Source organism: Lepisosteus platostomus, chromosome 2 (assembly GCF_059453375.1).
Source record: "Lepisosteus platostomus isolate fLepPlt1 chromosome 2, fLepPlt1.hap1, whole genome shotgun sequence".
NCBI lineage: Eukaryota > Metazoa > Chordata > Actinopteri > Semionotiformes > Lepisosteidae > Lepisosteus > Lepisosteus platostomus.
The window spans coordinates 77,066,120-77,090,168 of NC_142612.1; the positions used below are offsets into that span (position 1 = coordinate 77,066,120).

Below are 24,049 nucleotides of genomic sequence, written 5' to 3' on the forward strand. Positions count from 1 at the left end.
TTTTAGTGTGTTTGGGGTGAAATGAGCTGTACAGAAGATAGCTGTTGAATCTGTGGGTTTATAATAGACTGAAGTAGAGAGTCAGGGATGGTTAAAGGATAGGTTTATGTCTAGAAACGGAAGAGTAGTGGAGGATATGTTAACTGTATATTTGAGGGATGGGTGGAAGTTGGCAGAAAGTGCGCAAGCTGGTCATTAGAGCATGTGGTGGCACCGACGCAGTCATCAATGTATCGCTTATAGAGGTCCGGGACAAAGCCAGTGTAGGAAGCGAAGAAGCGTTCTTCTACCCAGCGGCCAAAAATATTGGCATAGCTGGGTCCCATTCTGGTGCCCATGGCGACTCCGCTAACTTGCTCGTAAAAAAAAAGTTTATTGAAAGAGAATCCATTAAGTGTGACTACCAATTCAGCAAGGGGTACAAGGGTGTGGGTGGGTGGATCAAGCATTGTGTGTTTGTCCAGCGTGTGCTTGAGGGCTGTAATACTGTCACTTTGGGGAATGATGTGATGTCCATGTTAAAAATGTAGCATAATGGGCCCTGAATCTGGAAATCAATAAAAAGTTGCAGGGTATGGTTGATATAGGAAAGAAGACCTTCAACCAGTGGTCTCACAAGGCTGTTCGAGTAAGGCCGAGATGTGAGTAGTTGGACAGTTGCATGTTGAGACGATGAGGCGTCCAGGGGTGTCAGGTTTCTGGATTTTGGAGAGGAGGTAAAATTGGGAAACCTGGGGAAGTTCAACAATATGGGGGAGCTGTTTCTGAGGAACCTAGAGATTGTTGGTCTGGAGGTTCATTCATGCAATTACTTAAAATTCAGAAATGTGAATATAGTTCACAAATTATTATTAGAGAATGTTTACTATGCCCATAGACTTTCATAAATTAAAGAGAGGCTGAACCCAATGAGTTTGTTTTATTCTACTTTATATGGTCAGGCGTTTCGTATACATAATGTTTGAATAGTAATTCTTGCATTATGAACTCAAGTACTGGAATCTAAAAATGGAATCAGGTACTAGATTTTGTTCAAATAAAAGTTGTGAAAATTTTCACAAATCACAAACTTTAAAATGACTGAGGTTTGAAGCCTCTGTGTCACTTGTTTGCAACATTATTGGCATCTGAAACATCGTGTCTCAAAAATAGGTGAAATTGTGAAAATAGTAACAAATTAACCTGAACAAAATACAAGCGGTTTGAAATTATTTTTTATGATTAATACATTAATATTGTTAATAATGATCAGAGATGTTCTTATAGTCTGATTTATTAATATCTTAATATTTAACATGTTGTGATATATATAACAATAATCAAATGTCACTATAGTGCACATATTATTTACGATTTCATTTTTAGAGGGGTCTTTCTTTGTTTAAAAATAAAATTTATGCCCTGACTGAGAATTGAACTCGGGACCTTCTGGGCGATTGGGACATAAAACCCCACTTTCCCAAAGAGTCACTCAGTATCATATGGCAGCTGAAACGGACACCTCAAAATGTTTTCAAAATAATCACAAGTGAACGAGCCAAAGAAATTAATGCAGATGTTTATGAAGAAAGTGGAATACAGTACTACTACCAACTATATGAATATATTATATTTAGATCCTTAAATTAATATCATTATTGATTTCTATAATTATGCAAGTTATGAGGATTTAAAAAAGTATAAGTTATTTTACAACAACAATGACAGCAAGTTTTCTTAAGAAAGGTTAAAACATTATCATTTTTTATAAAGTATATAAAAACATCTGGCTCTTGCAAGGGTTCCTTAAGCAATGGTGACAGGAAAGATCTTTGCAGCTCTCAGCTGCCTTGTAAGCTTTCTGCAGGCTGCCTGCATGCCACTCTCAGCCTTTGAATCCTCTTTGGCACATTACTAACTTCAGCTACAAGTGTGATTCTGTGAGCCCTCCCTGAACCAGGATTGCTTTTGGTCACCCAGCCCAGAGGGATATGTTGGCGCTTTTTGTTGGTCAACATTTCTTCTTGTTCATTAGAAGAGATTCACACCTTCCAGACCAGTCCTAGTATACTGCTCTATGGTGGTAGGGGGGTACACTGGCATTTGGAATCAGAGGCTCAGGTGGTAGATTTCTCTGGTAAGATTTCTAGCAAATTCTTATAAGAACCTTTCAGGTTTAGCTTCCCTCTTCCTCTTTCCAAGCAGAGAAACTGCTTTGTGGAGTCTGCTTCTTCTTCATCACACTACTGACACCCAGTTTCCTTTAGATTTTCACAGAATTCAAACTCAAACTCGTCAAGGCAAATGAAAGATGATGTTTTATTCCAGTTCATATATTCATAACTACACTGGAAAAGCAAACAGCGGCAAAGGTCAGTAAGTAATCAGGCAAGCACATTTACACGTAAAAGAAGAGTGCAAATGTTCAAGATGGCAAAAGACAACAATTTTATAATACCTGTAAAAGCTGCAAAACAAAATTAGGTTGCAGACAACAGTTCAAAAACTGAATTTCAATATACACTGATAGCTATCCTAGCATTGTCATTGACTGGCAAAGTACTGTATGTAGCTGCCTAGCTGTGGAGTGCCATCTACCAACACTAGAATATTATAACTCACAAAAAAGTGTATGATAATGAAAACAATACATATTATCTACAGTACAGTAATTAGCTTGGTGTAATATTCCGTCAAACATCATCAATTTACTTAAATTGCAACTCCTCATTATATTTTGCAATCTTTGGAAGAATGAATAAAACAAAAGCACAGGTCCCATGTCCCAACAGCACAAGAGCAATCATATACATGCAGGACCATAATTAATGTTTTTGCTTGTTCAGATCTCAGATCACCTTTGAGAATTAAGGCTTTGGTGAGTTCATTTAAACACATGGGATTAACATAGATCTATATAAGTACTGTAAAGTAAGGCAACTCCGCTTTGTACAAGAGAAAGAAAGGGTAACATAAGGTAATGTTGCTGCTGTTGAAATTAATCATGATTTCTTTCTTCACAGGGGCTGAGAAGCCTAGTTGTCAACCATATGAGGCATCTGAACAGCCCCAATTTTCAAAAGAAGGAGATATAAATATAGGGGCAATTTCTTCATTCCATATAAAAGCTGTTGCTGAAAAACCAACATTTACAGTTAAACCAGGACAACTACTATGTTTAAGGTAAGCCTTTTTATGAAAGAAGGTTATGAAACACATAATACCACATTCCTCTATATGAAATCAAACATAATTGTATATCCAAAAAATGTGCATGATACTGCATAAAATATTATCAAACAACTACAGAAATACTGTAATACATTTTTAACAGGTAATGCTTTGCCCCTACAGTTTGATTCCTGAAGAATTCAAATATGCTCAAACGCTGATGTTTGCTATTGAAGAAATAAATAACAGCTCTGAAATTCTTCCTGGTGTCTCTCTGGGCTATAAGATTTACAATGCTTGTTGTTCAGTAGCTTTGGCCACAAAAGCTGCATTAATATTAATGAATGAACAACAGGAGGAAAGTGATCATCTAAATAAGTCCTGCCCAAAGCCACCCTCTGTTCATGCAATGATAGGACTATCTGGATCATCACAGACGATTGGACTTGCAACAACAGCTGGACCCTTTAACATACCAGTGGTAAGAGAACTCTATATTTTAATAGATATAGAATAAAATGTAAATACTTGTCCCTCAGCACCAATGATCTTCTTTCTCCTTTCTGCAGATGAGTCAGTTTTCAAGCTGTGCCTGTCTCAGTAATAGAAAAAGGTTCCCCACTTTCTTCAGGACAATTCCCAGTGATTATTATCAAAGTAGAGCCCTGGCAAAGCTTGTGAAGCACTTTGGATGGACCTGGGTTGGGGCCATTAGAAGTAACAATGATTATGGCAACAGTGGGATGGCTACCTTTATACAAGCTGCTCAGCAAGAAGGGATCTGTATAGAATATTCAGAGGCTCTTTTTCAAACTGATCCTAGAGATAAATTCCTTAAAGTTGCAGATATTGTTAAGAAATCGTCTTCAAAAGTCATAGTTGCTTTTACACCTTATATAATTTTGGAATTGTTAGTTAAAGAGCTTTTGATACAGAATGTCACAGGTTTCCAGTGGGTTGGTACTGAGGCATGGATTACAGACAAGAACCTTGCAGATACAGGCTATAAAGTCCTGGGTGGGGCTATTGGCTTTGCAATTCCAAATGCAGAGATGCCAGGACTTAAAGAATTTATTGTAAATAGTCGACCAGCAAACACTCCTGGGAATACTGGCTTAAATGAGTTTTGGGAAAGTATTTTCAACTGTAGCCTAAATTCTCACAATAATTTTAATGTTAAGCCATGCACAGGAACAGAGACTTTGAAAACAATACATAACCTATACACTGATTTGTCAGACCTAAGGATATCATACAATGTGTATAAAGCAGTGTATGCTATCGCTCATGCACTGCACAATCTGATGACATGTCAAAATGGACAAGGACCTTTTGACAACAGAACATGTGCAAACAAACACAGAATAGAAAGCTGGCAGGTAAGGACATTATTTTTTTTCTGCTCTATGTAAATATTTAATTGGAAAATTTATACATTTTATAAAACTCATTACTCTATTTTGAATATACAATTTTAATGTGTTATAATTTGTTGTAATAAACTAACATTTCTCATAGGTCTATATTTTGGCATTTAGCTACAGTATGTGATTTTGTAATGAGGGACACATGATGGTAATGACAAGTGAAATTGATATTTGACCCATAGATGTGATGGATTATGTACTTGTGCATATTTTGCCATGAGGTGTTATGATCAAGATTTTAAAAACTGTGATCAAGTAACAATAACTTCTTCTCACTGTAAAATTAAAACTAATAATAGTCAAATATTAATAATAATAGTCAAAGAGGATACATAGTTAAAAACACTAGAGAGGGATTTGAGGAAATGTATGTTCATGACTTAAATATATTGTCAATGTGGATGATGTTAAATGTTTCTAAGGCCTTCATACAGCAGTGTTATGTTTTTATGTTTTTACTTTCATTTTTATCCTATGTTTCTGAACTACAGGGGATAACTTTTTGTACTTAGTACTGTATATAGAAAGACTTACATATTCCCTTTTCCTAAGGGTTAATGTGTGATGAAAGCAAGTATATATACTGTAAGGAAATTAACACTATTTTATTCCAGGTTCTACATTACCTAAAAAGTGTTAACTTCACAACCAGAAGTGGAGAAAATGTCTTTTTTGATGAAAATGGGGATCCAGTAGCACGATATACAATAGTAAACTGGCAAAATAATAAGCAGGGAATCATAACATTTGAAAATATTGGTCTTTATGATGCCTCTTTACCAGAGGAACAGCAGTTCATACTGAAAGATGTTAATATTGTCTGGGCAGGTAATCAGAGTAAGGTAGGTATTCACCTGAACATTCATACCAGTATTAAAAACAACCTCTTCCAAAATAATCAATTAGAATATCAGTTTCAAAAGTACATTTTTATTAGCTACAATCCTATCAAAATATACTGTAACTGTGTCACAGGTGCCAAGATCAGTGTGCAGTGAGAGCTGCCTTCCAGGGACTCGTAAGGCCATTGAGAAAGGGAAGCCAGTCTGCTGCTTTGTCTGCATCCCCTGTGCAGAGGGAGAGTTCAGTAACACTACAGGTAAAGTAAAACTAGTGAAATATAGTTCTTAATACCCATTAACATGATTTTTGCTTAGCAGCTGAAAATAGGTAGACCCTCTATCTTTAAAGACGTTATTTCTGTCTTGATAGTATTTATGTAATATTTCTTTTAACCATACATATCGTACAGTACCTGCACTTAACAGAAGCTTAAACATGCAACATTCTTGCTAATGAGATCTTTTTTTGTTCTTTAAACCGGATTTAGATTGTTCTCAGAAGTGACTTTAAAGTAATTTCTTTTTTGTATTTCCAACCTTTGTAAAATGATGTGAGATTCCAAAAGGTCTGAAACATGTAAAATTATAGTTTAAGAAATACAGTATAAAGACAATATGGTTTTTCTTTCTCTTTCCAGACTCACTTGGCTGTGACTTGTGTCCTTCGGAATACAGGCCAAATGAACAACAAGATCAGTGCCTTGCTAAAACAACTGAATTTTTGTCCTTTGGCGAATTAATGGGAAAACTTCTAGTTACATTTTCTTTGCTTGGAACATCCCTAACCCTAGTGATAAGTGTTCTTTTTTTCCGATACAGATTTACTCCAATAGTTAAAGCCAATAACTCTGAACTGAGTTTCCTTCTGCTCTTTTCATTGACTCTGTGTTTCCTCTGTTCACTTACTTTCATTGGCCAGCCCTCTGACTGGTCCTGTATGTTGCGCCACACAGCATTTGGGATCACATTTGTCCTGTGCATCTCTTGTGTTCTGGGGAAAACAATAGTGGTGTTAATGGCCTTTAGGGCTACACTGCCAGGCAGTAACATCATGAAATGGTTTGGACCCAAACAGCAGCGCTTAAGTGTTCTTTTTTTCACGCTCATACAGATCTTCATTTGTGTTGTTTGGTTGGCAAAATCACCTCCTTTTCCTAACAAGAACATGAGCTACTATAGAGAAAAAATCATTTTAGAGTGCAATTTAGGATCAGCTGTGGGATTTTCTGCTGCACTAGGCTATATTGGATTTCTTTCTGCCTTGTGCTTTGTGCTCGCTTTCCTGGCTCGGAAGCTGCCTGATAACTTCAATGAAGCCAAATTCATTACATTCAGCATGCTCATATTCTGTGCTGTCTGGATCACCTTTATCCCAGCTTATATCAGCTCCCCTGGGAAGTTCACAGTAGCTGTGGAAATATTTGCTATTTTGGCTTCAAGCTTTGGGTTACTTTTTTGCATTTTTATTCCAAAATGTTATATTATATTACTTCAACCTGAGAAAAATACAAAGAAACATTTAATGGGAAAAATGCCTTCCAAGTCCCTCTAAGGTCTAAGCAAGAAAGTATTATTAAATACTGCTTTCCTTACCACCATCACATTTTTTTTCTAGATCAATAACATTTACAAGCGTAAGAAAGTTGTAACTTTTGCTCTGATGCAAAACCCTTTCTAAATGTCCCCGTAGGTCATTGTCAACCAAGTAAGATTATATTGTAATGTCAGTCCTATCAATGATGCAACAAATGTAACATGGTTATCAATGACACATAGTAGTGTTTAGCAGTTAGCAGTGTTTAAAGCTTATTGTTAATACGCTGACTACTGAGTTACTGTTACAGATATTGCCTTGTGTCAGATAAGAAGTGGAATGATTTTCTGGTGGCAAACTAGCATTAACTCACAATAGGTAATGTTTTAATGTATGCAAAACAGTTACAGTGTCAGCAGCATGGCATCACACACACACCTGCATAAGCATATTTTATTCTGTGTTGGTCCCTATGTCATGTGACATGGGTGTTGTTTGCCCTTTGCACCCCCCTCCACTTGAATAAATATTATTTTCTGTTCAGTTAATCACTGTACACCAACAAATGCATAATAAATTGTAAAACTGAATATTCATTAACCTAACACTAAATAACATACTGTATGTGCTGTACAGTAAGTGAATCTGTTGTGGGCAACACTGGCCAACCTACTGTTCCAGGGTCCAGCCAGGAATGTGGGCCATGAGGAGGTGCTGCGTCAGAGGTCATTTGTGAGGTGTTCAGAAACCTAGATGGGCTTTGTGAAGGATCAGTTAGTTCATGAGTTCTGCGAAAAGTGCCCGCAATATGTTGTAACATCAAACTATATAGAAATCACAGAATTTCATTCTAATCATAAATAAAGTTACTTCCTTTTATTGATTTCTTTCTGCTTCTAAAATATCTTTTTAATATGTATGTCCTCTTCATGTTATTCATTTTGAATACATTATCCCAATGTCCATGGAAAGCTGTTATCACTACATTTTGTACGTCTTATCAATCTCATTGTTTTCTTAAGATAAAGACAGATATTTCCTTATGTGAAGCACAGATCTGGGTCTTCTTTAATGTATTTCTATGTATACAGTACATTTTCTTTTTAGCATGTATTACCTCTTATTATAAATTTTGAATTTATCATAGATGTGTCTATTTGGAAATCTCTCCAGTAACTCTGAATCTGAATCTGCTATCAGTGCTTACTGCATATCAATGTATCAATCCCATTGTTTTCTTAAGATTGTAACAAATATTTCCTTGTGTGAATAATAAAAGAAACCCCCCCAAAAAATGTCCAAAGTTTATGTCACAGAGGACAATAATCTGGAGAACCCAGTCCCACATTGCCACAGGGATCATGCTATGATAGCATGACATAGCATGAGAAGCAGACCATAGAAGGCCAAAATCTAATTCATAACCAAGGACATGCTACCATACTGCTCTTTAGGAACAAGTAAAAGGTTTATTCCATGCTAAAACGAGAAGAAGGGAAACACAACGTTTCGGCTGTGGAGCCTTTTTCAGGTGTGAGCACACCCGAAGAAGGCTCCACAGCTGAAACGTTGTGTTTCCTTTCCTCTCCTTCCAGCATGGAACAAAACCTTTTACTTGTTCCTTTGCAGCCTCCACATGCTGATGCAGCTAACTACAGTACTTGTACTAATACTGTTCATTGCCTACTATAACAGCGATTTCACATTATGATTCTGGGTATTCTGGATATAATAATACATTCATTATACTGTAGCGTTTACAGGTTCTTTTCAGAACAAAGGACCAGTGGAGACACGATTAACAAACCAAGCGCTAGCTTTATTCATTAACAACCACACAAAACCAAACACAGGATATACACGCACATGAGGAGACTGACGGAACACTTACACATCTTTAGGGTGGTAATTACTTTACAACACGCTATACTCTTATAAGACTACACAGGGCACTAGAACTACTATGACATTATTTACACAGGTAGGGTCAGCCACTGGTCATTGTGCTGACCCTCAGACTCTCCCCGGCTACCACTCCCAGCATGCCCAGGGGTACTACAAGCGCCTAGGGGCGCTTCCTCCTCACCACCAGGCGAGGGCGTTACAATACTCACATACTGTAGCAGTTCTCTGAACTCTCCACTAAAAGCATTTTACAGGAAATGGTAACTCCTCTCCTCCACCACCACCAACATGTAGTCCTACACATTACCCCCACCGCACAGATATACAGGAAGTGGGAAGGAGAACAGAGTAATAAAACCAATTCAAAGATAGAGATTATTAGGTGACACTGTTTGGTAAAAGCCAGTGGAACTTTGGCCAGGACACTTGTGGAACATCCTTACTCTTTCCAGGAAACTCCCTGGGATATTTAATGTCCATGTAAAGTCACGGCCTTGGCTTTATGTCTCACCCAAAGGACAGCACATGTTTTACAGTATAGTTTCCCCGTCACTATACTGGTTCATTAGGACCCACACAGACCACAAGGTTAGCACCTCCTACTGGTCCCACTAACTAACACCTCTTCCAGCAGCAGCCTTAGCTTTCCCAGGAGGTCTCCCATCCAGGTACTGGCCAGGCTCACACCTGCTGACCTTCAATGGGTTGCCAGTTGTGAGTTTCAGGGTGATATAGCTGTTGGCTCATGGCAGGAGCTCTGGAATAGTCCTGGTTCAATAATGGCAGTATTGTTAGAAGCAGAAAATTGGTAAAAAAATAGGATGAAAGCACCTGAAAACTGTCATACCTGAACATGAGGTTAAGGGCATGAGAGGTCACTGGCATTGAGCCTGCTGGGGTGGGAACTGTTCACTTTTATAACCAGGAAGGCCAACAAAGAGCCTGACCTTGTCCTCTTGACTTGTTCCGCACATCGCGTCAATCATTCAGGTGGAAGCATCCTACTGTATGTTCTGTGTGGGTCTTCATGTCGACCCTGGGTCTAAAATTAATATTATAAGGAAATGGAAACATCTCTGATTGCCGTCCACATCTTTGGAAAGGAAGGATAGTGATACTCACAACAATCTTTCGGTGGCTAATTACTGTTGTAGGTCATACCAATTTAAATAACCTGCAGTCTGACCTATAGCCCAGTACTAAAACCTAGACTACACCCAGTCGTTAGACCCTGTATGAGTGAGATTCATATGGATAGAATTAAAGTATATTATGGAATTTTTAAAATTAGTTCTAATACAGTAGGTCTCTAATATTCAATATTTTAAAAACTGTCAGAATTGACATTGATCCTAATTAGGAGCATCTTAGAGTTGGGTTGAAAAAAGAAGATTTTTTTAAATGGGTATGTATTACTGTATGTATTCTGTCTGCACTTTGCTTTAGAGAACAACATACTGTATCTTGCATACTGTACAGTATATTTCTCTTCAGTCTCAGCTTATAAGTATAGTGTACTATTTGTACCTTTACTCTGATAAGTAAATTAAAATGTATTGTTTAAAGATAAAATAGCATGACTCCCAATGAGCAATTAAACAACTCCAATTTATGATTTTGCTTATTCCTTAATGCAGACTCAATTGTGAGCTCACCTCTGAGAATTAATGCTTTGATGCTTCCGTTTAAGCATAAGGGATTTGCGCTTAAGTATAAGTGTCATGAAGTAAATTACCTTTTTACACAAGAAAGAAAGGAGACAGTCTGAGATGCTGCTGCTTGTGAAATTACTATTGATTTCTTTCTTCACAGGGGCTGAGAAGCCTACTTGTCAACCATATGGAGAACATGTCCAGCCCCAGTTTTCAAGAGATGGAGACATCAACATAGGGGCAATTTTTTCATTCCATAAAAAACCTATTATTGCAAATCCAACATTTATGGTTAACCCAGGACAACCAAAGTGTGAAAGGTAAGCACATTTTATATAAAAAGTATAATATTTTTGAAAACTATAAAGAAATATTACTCTACTAAAAGGTTAGAACTGATTAATAGAGTCTATAATAAGTCAGACATCTGCTTGTTTTAGAAAATGATGCTAAAAATGTTACTCTTTTAAGTGAAAAAAATGCCAATAATTATTTTAATAATAGCCAGTGCTTTCTTCCTACAGTTTAAATCCTGAAGAATTCCAGTATGCTCAAACTATGATATTTGCTCTTGAAGAAATAAACAACAGTTCACATATTCTTCCTGGTTTGTCTCTGGGATATAAGATTTTTAATGCTTGTAGTTCAGTGGCTTTAGCTATAAAAGCTGCACTGGCATTAATGAATGAGCAGCAAAAGGAAATTAATCTAAACAACTCCTGTACCAAGTCACCCTCTGTTCATGCAATAATAGGGCTATCTGGATCATCACAGACAATTGGACTTGCAACAACTGTTGGACCCTTTAACATACCTGTGGTGAGAGAAATAGATGATTTTCAATGACCATGGACCATAGTGTAGATACTCTTCCTTTGTCGTGATATTTACTTCTTTCTCCTTATTGCAGATTAGTCAGTTTTCAAGTTGTGCCTGTCTCAGTAATAGAAAGAGGTTCCCTACATTCTTCAGGACAATTCCCAGTGATTATTACCAAAGCAGAGCCCTGGCAAAGCTTGTGAAGCACTTTGGATGGACCTGGGTTGGAGCCATTAGAAGCAACAATGATTATGGCAATGATGGGATGGCTACCTTTGTACAGGCTGCCCAGCAGGAGGGGATCTGTATTGAATACTCAGAGGTCATTTTTCGAACTGACTCCAGAGATAAATTCCTTAAAGTTGCCGACATTGTCAAAAGATCAACTTCTAAAGTAATTGTGGCTTTTACATCTTATATAGATTTGGAATTATTAGTGAAAGAGTTTTTGATACAGAATCTCACAGGTTTCCAGTGGGTGGGCAGTGAGGCATGGGTTACACACAGCAGCCTTGCATCAAAAGAAGGCTATCAAGTCCTGGGTGGAGCCATTGGCTTTGCAATTCCAATCGCACAGATACCAGGACTGAAAGAATTTATAGTAAATGGTCGACCATCAAACACACCTGGAAACACTGGCTTAAATGAGTTTTGGGAGAGTATTTTCAACTGTACACTAAATTCTCACACCAATACATATGTTAAAACTTGCACAGGAACAGAGTCTTTAAAAGAAATAAATAATCAATATACCGATGTATCTGAACTGAGGATATCCAACAATGTGTATAAAGCAGTGTATGCTGTAGCTCATTCACTTCATGATCTAATGACATGTCAAAATGGACACGGACCTTTTGACAACAGAACATGTGCAAACAAACACAGACTAGAAACCTGGCAGGTAAGGAAATTGTTTTTCTGTTAAGTGTAAAGATTTAAAGGGATAATTAAAAATGGACAAAAGGTTTTAATCAATTTTGAATTAAAAATCCTTTAATTCTAAATGATTAACTTTTATTCATTGATTGTGAATGGGCACAGACAATTTCCTCAAATATTTGTGTTGTTTTCCAATTTCAAAAGTTTGGGGTGAAGTATCACAAATTATACTAAAAAAGTATTAAAATGTTTTTACTCCTTATTTCTTTTAATTCAATTAAGTCTTTTAGACTGTTCTATGCTTTTCACATAATAGTGTCCCTTTGTTAAGATGAAATAAAATAATACGGTGGTCTTCAACAATAAACATGATAGAACTGTATGAAACACAAAAAGTAATCATTTTGCTTTGATGTTATGTACAGTAGGGAGAAATAAATGATGTTAATGATAAGTGATACCTGATAATTACAGTGATATTTGAGATGTATTTATGATTTATGTATGTGAAGGATAAGCAAAAACAACACTTCTTATCTGCTGCTTATGCACTGTACTGTACTTTACCTTGAGTTACCTTAATCTTTTAAAGATTCCACTGAATCTGATTTAAAAAACTCATACATTATAAACCTTGTTTTCACCGAATGTAAGCTATTTAAATAACAGCCTGTGTCCTTCTTTTTCTTTGGTTAAAACATATACAATATTTAACCTCTGATTATGTCTTATATGAGTAAAGGTTTGGAATGGCAGCTTTGTATCAGATCTAATTATAAATATTTTATATTCAATTATACACACACTGTGCTGTAGGTTTCCTTACTTTATTTATCTATTTTATTCAATAAAATATTCAAGATAGAAATATAGGTAAGAGTGTAATTTTTTCAGATTATATTCTCACTTTTTAAGTTTTAAATGGTGATGAAAACAAGCATTATCCACTGTATATAGAGTAATATTTTTTGTTTTGTTTTTTTACTCTAGGTGCTACATTACCTCAAGACAGTGAATTTCACAACCAGGAGTGGAGAAAATATCTTTTTTGATGACAATGGGGATCCAGTGGCACGATATGCAATTGTAAACTGGCAGATAAACAAGCAGGGAATCATAACCTTTGAAACTATTGGTCTATATGATGCCTCTTTACCGGAAGGACAGCAGTTCATAATGAAAGATGTTAATATTATTTGGAAGGGTGATCACACTAAGGTAAAATATTTACCATACTTACTGATTACCATTTTATTGAACTCTAAAGACTGCTCCAGAAAAAAAATACCCACAGAAAATTGACCTCAAACCTACATGAGGGTCCACTGCTATTCTCTCCAACTAAGTTTTGCACTGTTTTGCAGGTGCCGAAGTCAGTCTGCAGTAAGAGCTGCCTTCCAGGGACTCGTAAGGCCATTGAGAAAGGGAAGCCAGTCTGCTGCTTTGTTTGCATCCCCTGTGCAGAGGGAGAGTTCAGCAACACTACAGGTAAGGTATAAACATGAACAAATACAGTTGCTAGTATGTTTGACATAGTGGCACAGAGGTGCAGTGTTTAGAATTACTGTCTCACAGTGTTGGAGCCCAAGAATGAATTTCATGCTATCTGCATGGAGTTTGTATGTTCTCCCCGTTTGCATGTTGATTTTCTCAGAGTGCTCTGGCTTTCTCCAGAGACATACTGGTATATTATGGGTAAACTGGATTTAATGAGAATGTGCTTCAGTCTGTGTGTAGCACAGGAGTTGGAAATATTTTCTAGGCACATGAAGAAATGAATACTCCAATTTAATATTTATATTAGTATTAATACTAATATTAATTTTAGTATTCATACAATTTACTCCAAGTGAACACTGATAATTTTATTTGTTATCTGTCACCAGACTCCCTGGGATGTACCTTGTGTCCTTCAGAATACAGACCAAATGAACAACGGGATCAGTGTCTCCTTAAAACAACTGAATTTTTGTCCTTTGGAGAACTAATGGGAATACTTCTAGTCACATTTTCATTGCTTGGTACTTGCCTAACTATAGCAATAGCTGTTATATTTTATCAATACAGATTTACTCCAATAGTAAGGGCCAATAACTCTGAACTGAGTTTCCTTCTGCTCCTTTCACTGACACTGTGTTTCCTCTGTTCACTTACTTTCATTGGCCAGCCCTCTGACTGGTCCTGTATGTTGCGCCACACAGCTTTTGGGATCACATTTGTCCTGTGCATCTCCTGTGTTCTGGGGAAAACAATAGTGGTGTTAATGGCCTTTAGGGCTACACTGCCAGGCAATAACATTATGAAATGGTTTGGGCCCAGACAGCAGCGGTTAAGTGTTCTTGCTTTCACACTTGTACAGGTCTTGATTTGTGTTCTTTGGTTGACAATATCACCTCCTTTTCCAAACAAGAACATGAAATACTATACAGAGAGAATCATTTTAGAATGTGATTTAGGATCAAACATTGGATATTATGTTGCATTAGGATATATAGGATTCCTCTCTGCCCTGTGCTTTGTACTCGCTTTCCTGGCTCGGAAGCTGCCTGATAACTTCAATGAAGCCAAATTCATTACATTCAGCATGCTCATATTCTGTGCTGTCTGGATCACCTTTATCCCAGCTTATATCAGCTCCCCTGGGAAGTTCACAGTGGCTGTGGAAATATTTGCAATTTTGGCTTCAAGCTTTGGTTTACTTTTTTGCATATTTCTGCCAAAATGTTATATTATTCTACTGAACCCTGAGAAAAATACAAAAAAGCATTTAATGGGCAAAATGCCCTCCAAGTCATTGTAAGTTCTAAGCAATCTTTTTACAGCTATTAATTCAATTGCAGGTAACCCTTTGTAATTTTATTACAATGAGTACAACGTAATTTCTTTTTCATTTCCCCAATCCAAATTTTTCTAAATCTTCAACTTTTACAATAATGACAATGTTATTGAGTTGTTGAATACGATGAATATGATTGTCACACAAACACAAAACTCTTAGCTCTTCATCAGAACTGGACCTTGTTTTTTGGGAAACAGACGGCATTTCTTAAATGATTTTATTTTAATCAGATTACTAAAGGCTTCGAAATCAATCTCTTTTATTAAACGTTCCTATTATTGAAAATAATCATATTCAAATTTTTAAAAAAATATTTGTAAAGCTAGTAACTGAACCTTAATGCTTTAGAATTATTTCTTTAGGGTGAAAAAGCATGGGAGTTGCTTTAAAATAAACGTAGTGTGAAAAATCAACAAACCTTCGCATTTACAAACATATTTTCCAACATTTTAAATATTACTACACTGTCAGATTGTCTGGATAAAATTACAATAAAATACAACTACAATTGTATAACAATACAATACAATAAAAATAGAATAATAATAAAACATTAAGAAAGTATGTGATTTTTCAAATCCTTTAGACATACAGTAGTCTGAAGAGTGAGTGAATGAGTGAATGTAATTACATTTTGTCTATTCACAGAACATAAATCTTTAGATCACTTGATCAATACTGATCCCCAGAAAGTGGTGAACATGTCAGGCAATGAACCAAGCAACATTACATTAATAAGATTTTAAAAATCAGTTCTGTCAAGCATGTAAAACCATTCATATAATAGTTAAATGTCACATGGTTATTACTCACACATACAGTATATTAGGTGACATTCTAGGATACATAATATGTGATATACTGTACTGTAGATATCTCCCAGAAAGGTAAACTACAGTATATCAAATATACTGTAGTATATGTAATACACTGTATACTATGATAAATTCATAGTAAATGTGCCACTGACGAGTGATTACTACTCTCTGTCATGATCCAGGCATGCAGTCTGTTATTCAGCTTATTTTGCCACATGCATGTTATGGACAACCACCAATTCCAGCAACTTTATATATACTGTATAGATATAGTCAGCAGCCATATCACCCTGCAACTCACAGCTGGCAACCCACTGAAACTAAGCAGGTGTGAGCCTGGTCAGTACCTGGATGGGAGACTTCCTGGGAAAAACTTTGAGTGGAGTGTCCAGCAAAGCTCTATATATGTGTAAGGAACTAAACTTTGCGGTGTAAGACAAACAGTCTATTTGCAGCCCTAATATTTCACAAATTGGGCAGGTTACAAGTCCACTGCATATATATTATATTATATTTATTATATATACTTTATATGATGAATAGACAGTTTTTGTTGCTTTAGGAAATCAATCATAACAAAATTCTACATTTCTTGTGGAGTTCCGCAGGGTTCCATTTTAGGACTTCTGCTCTTTTCATTAATATAATATAATATTATATAGTAATATAATTAGGAACCATGGGATCAATTTTCATAGCTATGCCAATGATATACAACTGTACAGTATATCTCTATTCCATCTGAAGTTCAAAACTCAGTCAACAGACTAATTGGCTGTGTGTTAGATATTTCTCAGTGGATGTCCCAAAATGTTCTACAGTTAAATCAAGACAAGACTGAAATATTGATAGGTCTCAGCAAGAGAGAGCCCATGTGGCTTCCCAAGCACCTCTCCGCTAATGAGTGCTGAACTTCCAGTACAGGTCTGTGGTGCCTGTGATATGTTAAAAGCTGAGTGGCTCGAAGGAAACAATCTACACTCTTTCAATATCTCCATCGTGGGGTTTCTAGCTGCAAACTGAAATCTTATCCAGCATTATCTGGTAATTCTAAAAAAAACGGGTGGTATAACAAAGATAATTTATTTATATTTAAATATATTAAAACAACAATTTATTTAAAACATAAATACATTCTGCTCAATTTAGAGTTGTCTCTTTTCTTCCTCAGTCTTCCTGTTATGTTTTTTGAATACATCACCAAAACAAAGTCCATTTAGACATCTGTCAATTAAATAAGACCCCTATCCGGATTAGTATGATGAAACAATGAGATAGAAAATACTAATACAGTACAAGATTTTCATAAGAATCTAATATGACTCTAACACGTTTATATTAGAGAGGATAATACATATTTTCCTGACTATTTCAATATAACCACACTGAATCCTATAACATACACATGCATGCAGCCCATCAAGTAAATAACAGCATAATGGAAAAGTATTGGAGGCTTTAGGATGAATAAAGAAGCTACCATAGGAGAAGGTACTTAACTTCAAGAAGAGTAATAACATCCAAGAATCAGATGTTTTGCAAATGTTTATTGATTATTTGTGTATAAGTTTTGGTTTAACCTGCTTGGTAGCCTCCTGGCCATTTTGGGGGGTTTTGGGGCCAACCCCAAAAAAGAAATTTGTGACCTCCCCCAAAAAGCAATGCAAAAACAGAGATGGAAGGAACTTACAGTGAGGAAATATAGACATAATGATAAAAAGAGAAGGCAAACCTTAAAATCGCTAGGATGCCTGCTGATGAGCAAAAGATAGGATATTGGACAGACTAGGGGATAATGACATGGTGTCAAGAGCAGCAATGTATCATAATAATTCACAATCTCATACACAGATTCTAAATACACAATATACAATTTATTGATATAACACCAAAAATATGCATCAAAACAACAACAATAGTAGAATACATTTGTAAAGTTATCTGTGGTGATTCGAAAAGCTGATTGTTTAGTCAGGGATTACAACGATTAGAGTTGATAACCGCTGAGTGATCCTAGCTCTGAAGGTTAAGAATACATATTGCAACTATAACATTGCTATGGTCTACCTCTTAGGTTTTAATATACAATTTCATATATATATTTTAAGATAACATACATTTACTATCATAAATGGTGTCTGGAATAATAGTTTAACTCTTAAGATTTATAATGCGAATAAAGAAGTTTTATACACAAAGACCCCTTGGCTAAAAAGCTCTAGGAGTTCAAACTTAATACTGAGTAGATGGAGCTACAGTAGACTAGATTGGTGCGTGGTCTCTTACAGAGCAGTTTCTCAGTGTCACAATGCAGAGAGAGAGGAGAGAGCTTTGTCTAGCATTCCTAAAGACATCTCTGCTGGAACTCAGCATTGCTGAATTTCAGTCTTTTAAATTTCTGCTTGGCTGCACGTGAGACAGGTGGGGAGATCCTGGATACAACTTTTTGACTATACAGTATATGGATATATAGATGTCGACAAAAAGAATTAAACTTTCTTATTTAAAAAAAACAGTGGGATCACAAACACGTGATTTACTTTGTTGCAAAAAGAATATCTAGGGCAAAATTTTGTTTTTTTACTGACTCACTCCCCTGGCCTTGGAGAATCTTGGAGAGAAGTTCAAGTCCTGACTAGAACTGCTTGCCACCAAGTGGTTGGAAAAGAGAAGATGAGCAGTGAGTTAACCAACAACAAAAATTAATTGAGTAAGTTCGGTGCTAGCTTGGAACAACAGTTGTGAGCTTCTTGCTTTTTTCCCATTGTCCCGGTGCATGGGTTTCTTCTATGAGAACATTCTACTGCTTGCAACCCCCATGAGTAGTAAGATCTCACAGAAAGTAATTAATTATTATAACTTTAAACAGCTGGGTGAGACTGACTTGTCTGTCAATATCCCTTCCAAACAACAGTTAATAACTTCCATTTCTTATATGTATCTCTAATATGCAATATATTGTCATTGGTCATTATTCACAACAATTCTAATTAGAAGTCACCTTTGTATTCTTCACATAACTAGTATTAAGGTTATAATCATTTTCAACATCTAGAACTGGAAAATAAGTTATGAATTATTTATTTATAAATACAGAATATATAATCAGTCACAGTGTCAACATATAATGAACACACATAAAATAATGTTTTATTGTAGCTAGTTGAGAAAGAAAAACAGAGAATATTGAAGGAAAAAATAGAAAAGGAAGAAATATTTGAATATCTGAATATTATACCTGAGAGGATAGTATATACTGTTGGCACTCTGTTAAAACAAAGGTAGACTCAAGTCAGATGCACCTCCTAAGTGTATTATAATATTTTGTCTTTGTTTTGAAGTGAACAACTAGAAAAAAATCAAATATATTAGACTGTTAAAAAAAACATCCATGTGAGTCCAAATGAGCAATTACACAGCTCCTTAATTTCTGCTCAAATGAAGCCAGGCAATAATTCTCAGACTCTTCTCTGAACTCACCTCTGAGAATTATTGCTTGGCTTCATTTAAGCAAATGGGATTTGAGCAAGTATATAAGCACCAGTAAAGAAAATATGTACAGAAAAAAAGAATAGCAATAAGTCTGCAATGTTGCTGCTTGTGAAATTAGCAATGATTTTTTTCTTCACATGGACTGTGAAGCCTATTTGTCAACCTTATGGAACACAGAACCTGCCCCAGTTTTCAAAAGAAGGAGACATCAATATAGGGGCAATTTTTTCTTTTCATAAAAAAACTGTTGCTGTAAATCCAACTTTTAAGGACAACCCTGGACAGCTAAAGTGCATTAGGTAAGCATTTTATTAATATTATTATACAAAAGTTATACAAAAATATATGATTATATGAAAAAGATAAATCACATTTAAAATTTCAAAATGATGATGGGATATTATCTATACATTATTGTGCATCAGCAAAAACAATAAAACAACATATGGAATGGGGAATTATTTCTCTCTACAGTTTAAACCCTGAGGAACTGCAGTATGCTCAAACAGTAATATTTGCTATTGAAGAAATAAATAACAATTCTGATATTCTTCCCAATGTGTCTCTGGGATATAAGATTTATAACGGTTGTGGGTCCATAGCTTTGGCTATTAAAGCTGCATTGGCATTAATGAATGAGCAGCAAGAGGAAATTAATGTAAACAGCTCCTGCACCAAGCCTTCCTCTGTTCATGCAATAATAGGACTATCTGAATCTTCACCGACAATAGGACTTGCAACAACTGTTGGACCCTTTAACATGCCAGTGGTGAGGAAACAGTACTTTCTTCAGTTAGTTTAAATAAGAGTGTGCATACTTCTTCTTCATTAGTATTTTACCTTCTTTTCATTTCCTGCAGATAAGTAACTTTGCAACCTGTGCCTGTCTGAGTAACAGAAAGGTGTTCCCCAACTTTTTTAGGACAATCCCAAGTGATTACTATCAAAGTACAGCTCTGGCAAAGCTTGTGAAGCACTTTGGATGGACCTGGATTGGGGCCATTAGAACTAACAATGATTATGGCAACAATGGGATGGCTACCTTTTTACAAGCTGCTCATCAGGAGGGGATCTGTATCGAATATTCAGAGGCCATTTACAGAACTGATCCAAGAGAGAAATTCCTTAAAGTTGTAGATACTGTCAAAAAGTCAACTGCAAAAGTAATTGTTGCTTTTATATCTTATGTAGAACTGGAAATATTAGTAAAAGAGTTTTTTATTCAGAATGTCACTGGTTTCCAGTGGGTGGGCAGTGAGGCATGGATAATGGACAGCAACCTTGCATCAGTAGAAAGCTATAAAGTCCTGGGTGGAGCCATTGGTTTTGCAGTTCCAAATGCAGAAATACCAGGTTTGAAAGAATTTATTCTACATGCTCGTCCATCTAATACACCTGGAAACACCGGCTTAAATGAGTTTTGGGAAAATATGTTTAAATGCAGCCTAATTATCAACAGCAATGCAAATATTAAGCCATGCACAGGAACAGAGGATCTAGAAGAAATATTTAATCAGTACACAGATGTGTCAGAACTGAGGACATCAAACAATGTGTACAAAGCAGTGTATGCTATAGCTCATTCACTACATAATCTTTTTACATGTAAAAATGAAAACCTATCCTTCAATAACAAAACATGTGCAAACAAAAAGAATTTAGAACCCTGGCAGGTAAGAACAAATCTTATTGTATATGTATATATATTTCAAATTAATATTGTAAATTCTGAGTAATAAATTGATTTTTTTTTAAATGTAAATGCTGACTAAGAAGCAACTAACAATTAAGTAGTTCAATTAGGTACAGGTATATGTAGGCTGCAGAGGACCAAGTAAAGGTTTATTCCATCCTTAAAAGAGAAGAAAAGAAATACGTTTCGGCTATTTAGCCTTCTTCAGGTGCATACGTTGTGTTTCTTTTCTTCTCTTTTCAACATGGAAAAACACTTTACTTTTTCTGTTGCAATAAACAATAAAGTCTATGTTTAAACCTTTTCCTTTGTTTTAACCATATTTCAAAAGTACAGATGTTGATGAGAATTTTAGTAAATAGTACACACGCACATTTTATACAGTATATTCCTTTTTCCTAAGGGTTATAGTATGAGTAAAGTAAAGCAAGCAAAAGTTAAGAAAATTAAGCTAAAGGTTTATTTTGCTCCAGGTGCTACGTTACCTGAAGAGTGTTAACTTCACAACCCAGAAAGGAGAGAATGTCTTTTTCGATGAAAATGGGGATCCAGTGGCACGATACTCACTGATAAACTGGCAGATGAAGAAGGAAGGAATCATAACCTTTAAAACTATTGGACTGTACGATGCCTCTTTACCAGAGGGAAAACAGTTTGTAATGAAAAACGTCAGTATTGTGTGGGCAGGTGGTCACAGTAAGGTAAGGTATTTTCCTGAGTATTCAGACCAAATTCAACAGCACTGCTCCTGAAAAGATAGCCACAGAAAATCTATTTCAAACTTACTTTTCAGTCAACTGCTATTCTCTCCAACTCAGTTTTCACTGTTTTGCAGGTGCCGAAGTCAGTCTGTAGTGAGAGCTGCCTTCCAGGGACTCGTAAGGCCATTGAGAAAGGGAAGCCAGTCTGCTGCTTTGTCTGCATCCCCTGTGCAGAGGGAGAGTTCAGCAACACTACAGGTAAGGTATAAGTATAGATAAAAACATTATGTATTTATTTTTACTAGCATAAAAATGGAATTAGAATTTTATTTGTGTTCCAGAGGTGATTGGACTCTTTAAATATTGTAGTTCTATGTTAATGACAGTGCAGAAAAAGTGCAGGGAACACTTTTCTTTTACTGTATATTTCACAATGATTTGCTCAGTTGGCCCTTCTGAAATCAACTGTACTTACATCTAAAATAAAACAGCCGACAAATACAAAGTGTGGGCATATTTTCAAGAAGATGGAATTGTGTTTTAATAGTCAGAATACCTTATAACCTGAGGAACATTAATAACATTGGAAAATTACATCTGCAACCAATAGCATTTATTGCTCTGTAAATTCTCTTCAGTACATATTATTTTTATACCTAGTTATTTTTGCACACTACTAAAATACATGTGTATATAAACCTATTTGAAATATATTTTAAAGATCACATATTGTCATGCCCTCTGCAGCCAGAGCCTGTTAATATTAAATGAAAAAAAGTGTTAAATGCATTTATTGTAACTATTAGAAAATGTCATTTTAATTAAATTACTTGTTTGATTCAAGTTAAGACAACTTTCTTGCTAAAGAAATCATAACACACTATAAAGTATACATTTTGAAAAAACACATTTAATTTATACTGTTTTCAAAAGCCTTCTCAAATCTTTATTTTATACACCACCATAAGTAAAAAAAAAAGATAATTTGGGAAAAACCTGAAATACAGAATATTACATTTTAAAAAAAACAAAGGTAATTTCTTTTTCTTCTCTTTTCAGACTCCCTGGGATGTACCTTGTGTCCATCAGAATACAGACCAAATGAACAACGGGATCAGTGTCTCCTTAAAACAACTGAATTTTTGTCATTTGGAGAACTAATGGGAATACTTCTAGTTACATTTTCATTACTTGGAACTTTTCTGACTATAGCAATAGCTGTGATTTTTTTCCAATACAGATTTACTCCAATAGTAAGAGCCAATAACTCTGAACTGAGTTTCCTTCTGCTCTTTTCATTGACTCTGTGTTTCCTCTGTTCACTTACTTTCATTGGCCAGCCCTCTGACTGGTCCTGTATGTTGCGTCACACAGCATTTGGGATCACATTTGTCCTGTGCATCTCTTGTGTTCTGGGGAAAACAATAGTGGTGTTAATGGCCTTTAGGGCTACACTGCCAGGCAATAACATTATGAAATGGTTTGGCCCCACACAGCAGCGGTTAAGTGTTCTTGCTTTCACACTCATACAGGTCTTGATTTGTGTTCTTTGGTTGACAATATCACCTCCTTTCCCATACAAGAACATGAAATATTATGCAGAGAGAATCATTCTGGAGTGTGACCTGGGATCTGCAGGTGCATTCTCTGCTGTTTTAGGATATATAGGATTCCTCTCTGCCTTGTGCTTTGTGCTTGCTTTCCTGGCTCGGAAGCTGCCTGATAACTTCAATGAAGCCAAATTCATTACATTCAGCATGCTCATATTCTGTGCTGTCTGGATCACCTTTATCCCAGCTTATATCAGCTCCCCTGGGAAGTTCACAGTGGCTGTAGAAATATTTGCAATTTTGGCTTCAAGCTTTGGCTTACTATTTTGTATTTTTATACCAAAATGTTATATTATTCTATTAAAGCCTGAGAAAAATACTAAAAAGCATTTAATGTCCAAAATGTCTTCTGTAATGAAAAGTTACTGAAGAAAAGTGTTTTATCCTAAAAATGTTGTTTACGGGCAGAGCTTTGTTGCATAAGCAGCTGGATTCTTAGAACAAAGTGTGATAGCACCCAGCTCGTCAAGGGTACGGGATGTTTTAATAATGTTTATCTCTGCTTCTTGAAAAAGGGAGTGTGAGAAACTATTTGTATAACTACTCTTTTCTTTGCTTAAAGCAGAAACCTATAAACCTATCGCCTGTCCTTGAAGTGTTGCATCAGCTAAAAAAAGATATAAAACAAGGGCTCTCCCTTCTTGCTTTGGAATCAGCCTTCCCTTCTCTGCACAGACCAGTGATT

At 35.9% G+C, this 24,049-nt stretch overlaps 3 protein-coding genes across 4 annotated transcripts; all 3 read left to right on the forward strand.

Moving 5' to 3' along the window:
* Nucleotides 1-2,959: 2,959 nt before the first annotated feature.
* Nucleotides 2,960-7,137, forward strand: LOC148677222 (extracellular calcium-sensing receptor-like). Its single transcript, XM_088643715.1, has 6 exons — nucleotides 2,960-3,162; nucleotides 3,334-3,631; nucleotides 3,720-4,529; nucleotides 5,192-5,419; nucleotides 5,553-5,676; nucleotides 6,058-7,137. Exons 1-6 carry the CDS (start codon nucleotides 2,960-2,962, stop codon nucleotides 6,969-6,971), a joined length of 2,577 nt encoding a protein of 858 aa, XP_088499841.1. The 3' UTR covers nucleotides 6,972-7,137.
* Nucleotides 7,138-10,627: 3,490 nt separating this feature from the next.
* On the forward strand, nucleotides 10,628-15,011 carry LOC148677223 (extracellular calcium-sensing receptor-like). Of its 2 annotated transcripts, XM_088643729.1 has the most exons (6): nucleotides 10,628-10,830; nucleotides 11,035-11,329; nucleotides 11,421-12,233; nucleotides 13,202-13,429; nucleotides 13,576-13,699; nucleotides 14,098-15,011. In XM_088643729.1, the coding sequence occupies exons 1-6, from the start codon at nucleotides 10,628-10,630 to the stop codon at nucleotides 15,009-15,011; spliced, it is 2,577 nt and encodes an 858-aa protein (XP_088499855.1). The 2 variants fall into 2 exon arrangements, with proteins under 2 accessions (XP_088499855.1, XP_088499864.1); XM_088643738.1 differs by lacking the exon at nucleotides 10,628-10,830 and having other exon boundaries at nucleotides 11,177-11,329.
* A 4,436-nt stretch (nucleotides 15,012-19,447) lies between these two features.
* LOC148677224 (extracellular calcium-sensing receptor-like) lies at nucleotides 19,448-23,826 on the forward strand. The gene is made up of 6 exons (XM_088643751.1): nucleotides 19,448-19,659; nucleotides 19,835-20,129; nucleotides 20,221-21,033; nucleotides 21,527-21,754; nucleotides 21,889-22,012; nucleotides 22,814-23,826. Exons 1-6 carry the CDS (start codon nucleotides 19,457-19,459, stop codon nucleotides 23,731-23,733), a joined length of 2,583 nt encoding a protein of 860 aa, XP_088499877.1. The 5' UTR covers nucleotides 19,448-19,456; the 3' UTR covers nucleotides 23,734-23,826.
* The last annotated feature ends 223 nt before the right edge of the window (nucleotides 23,827-24,049 follow it).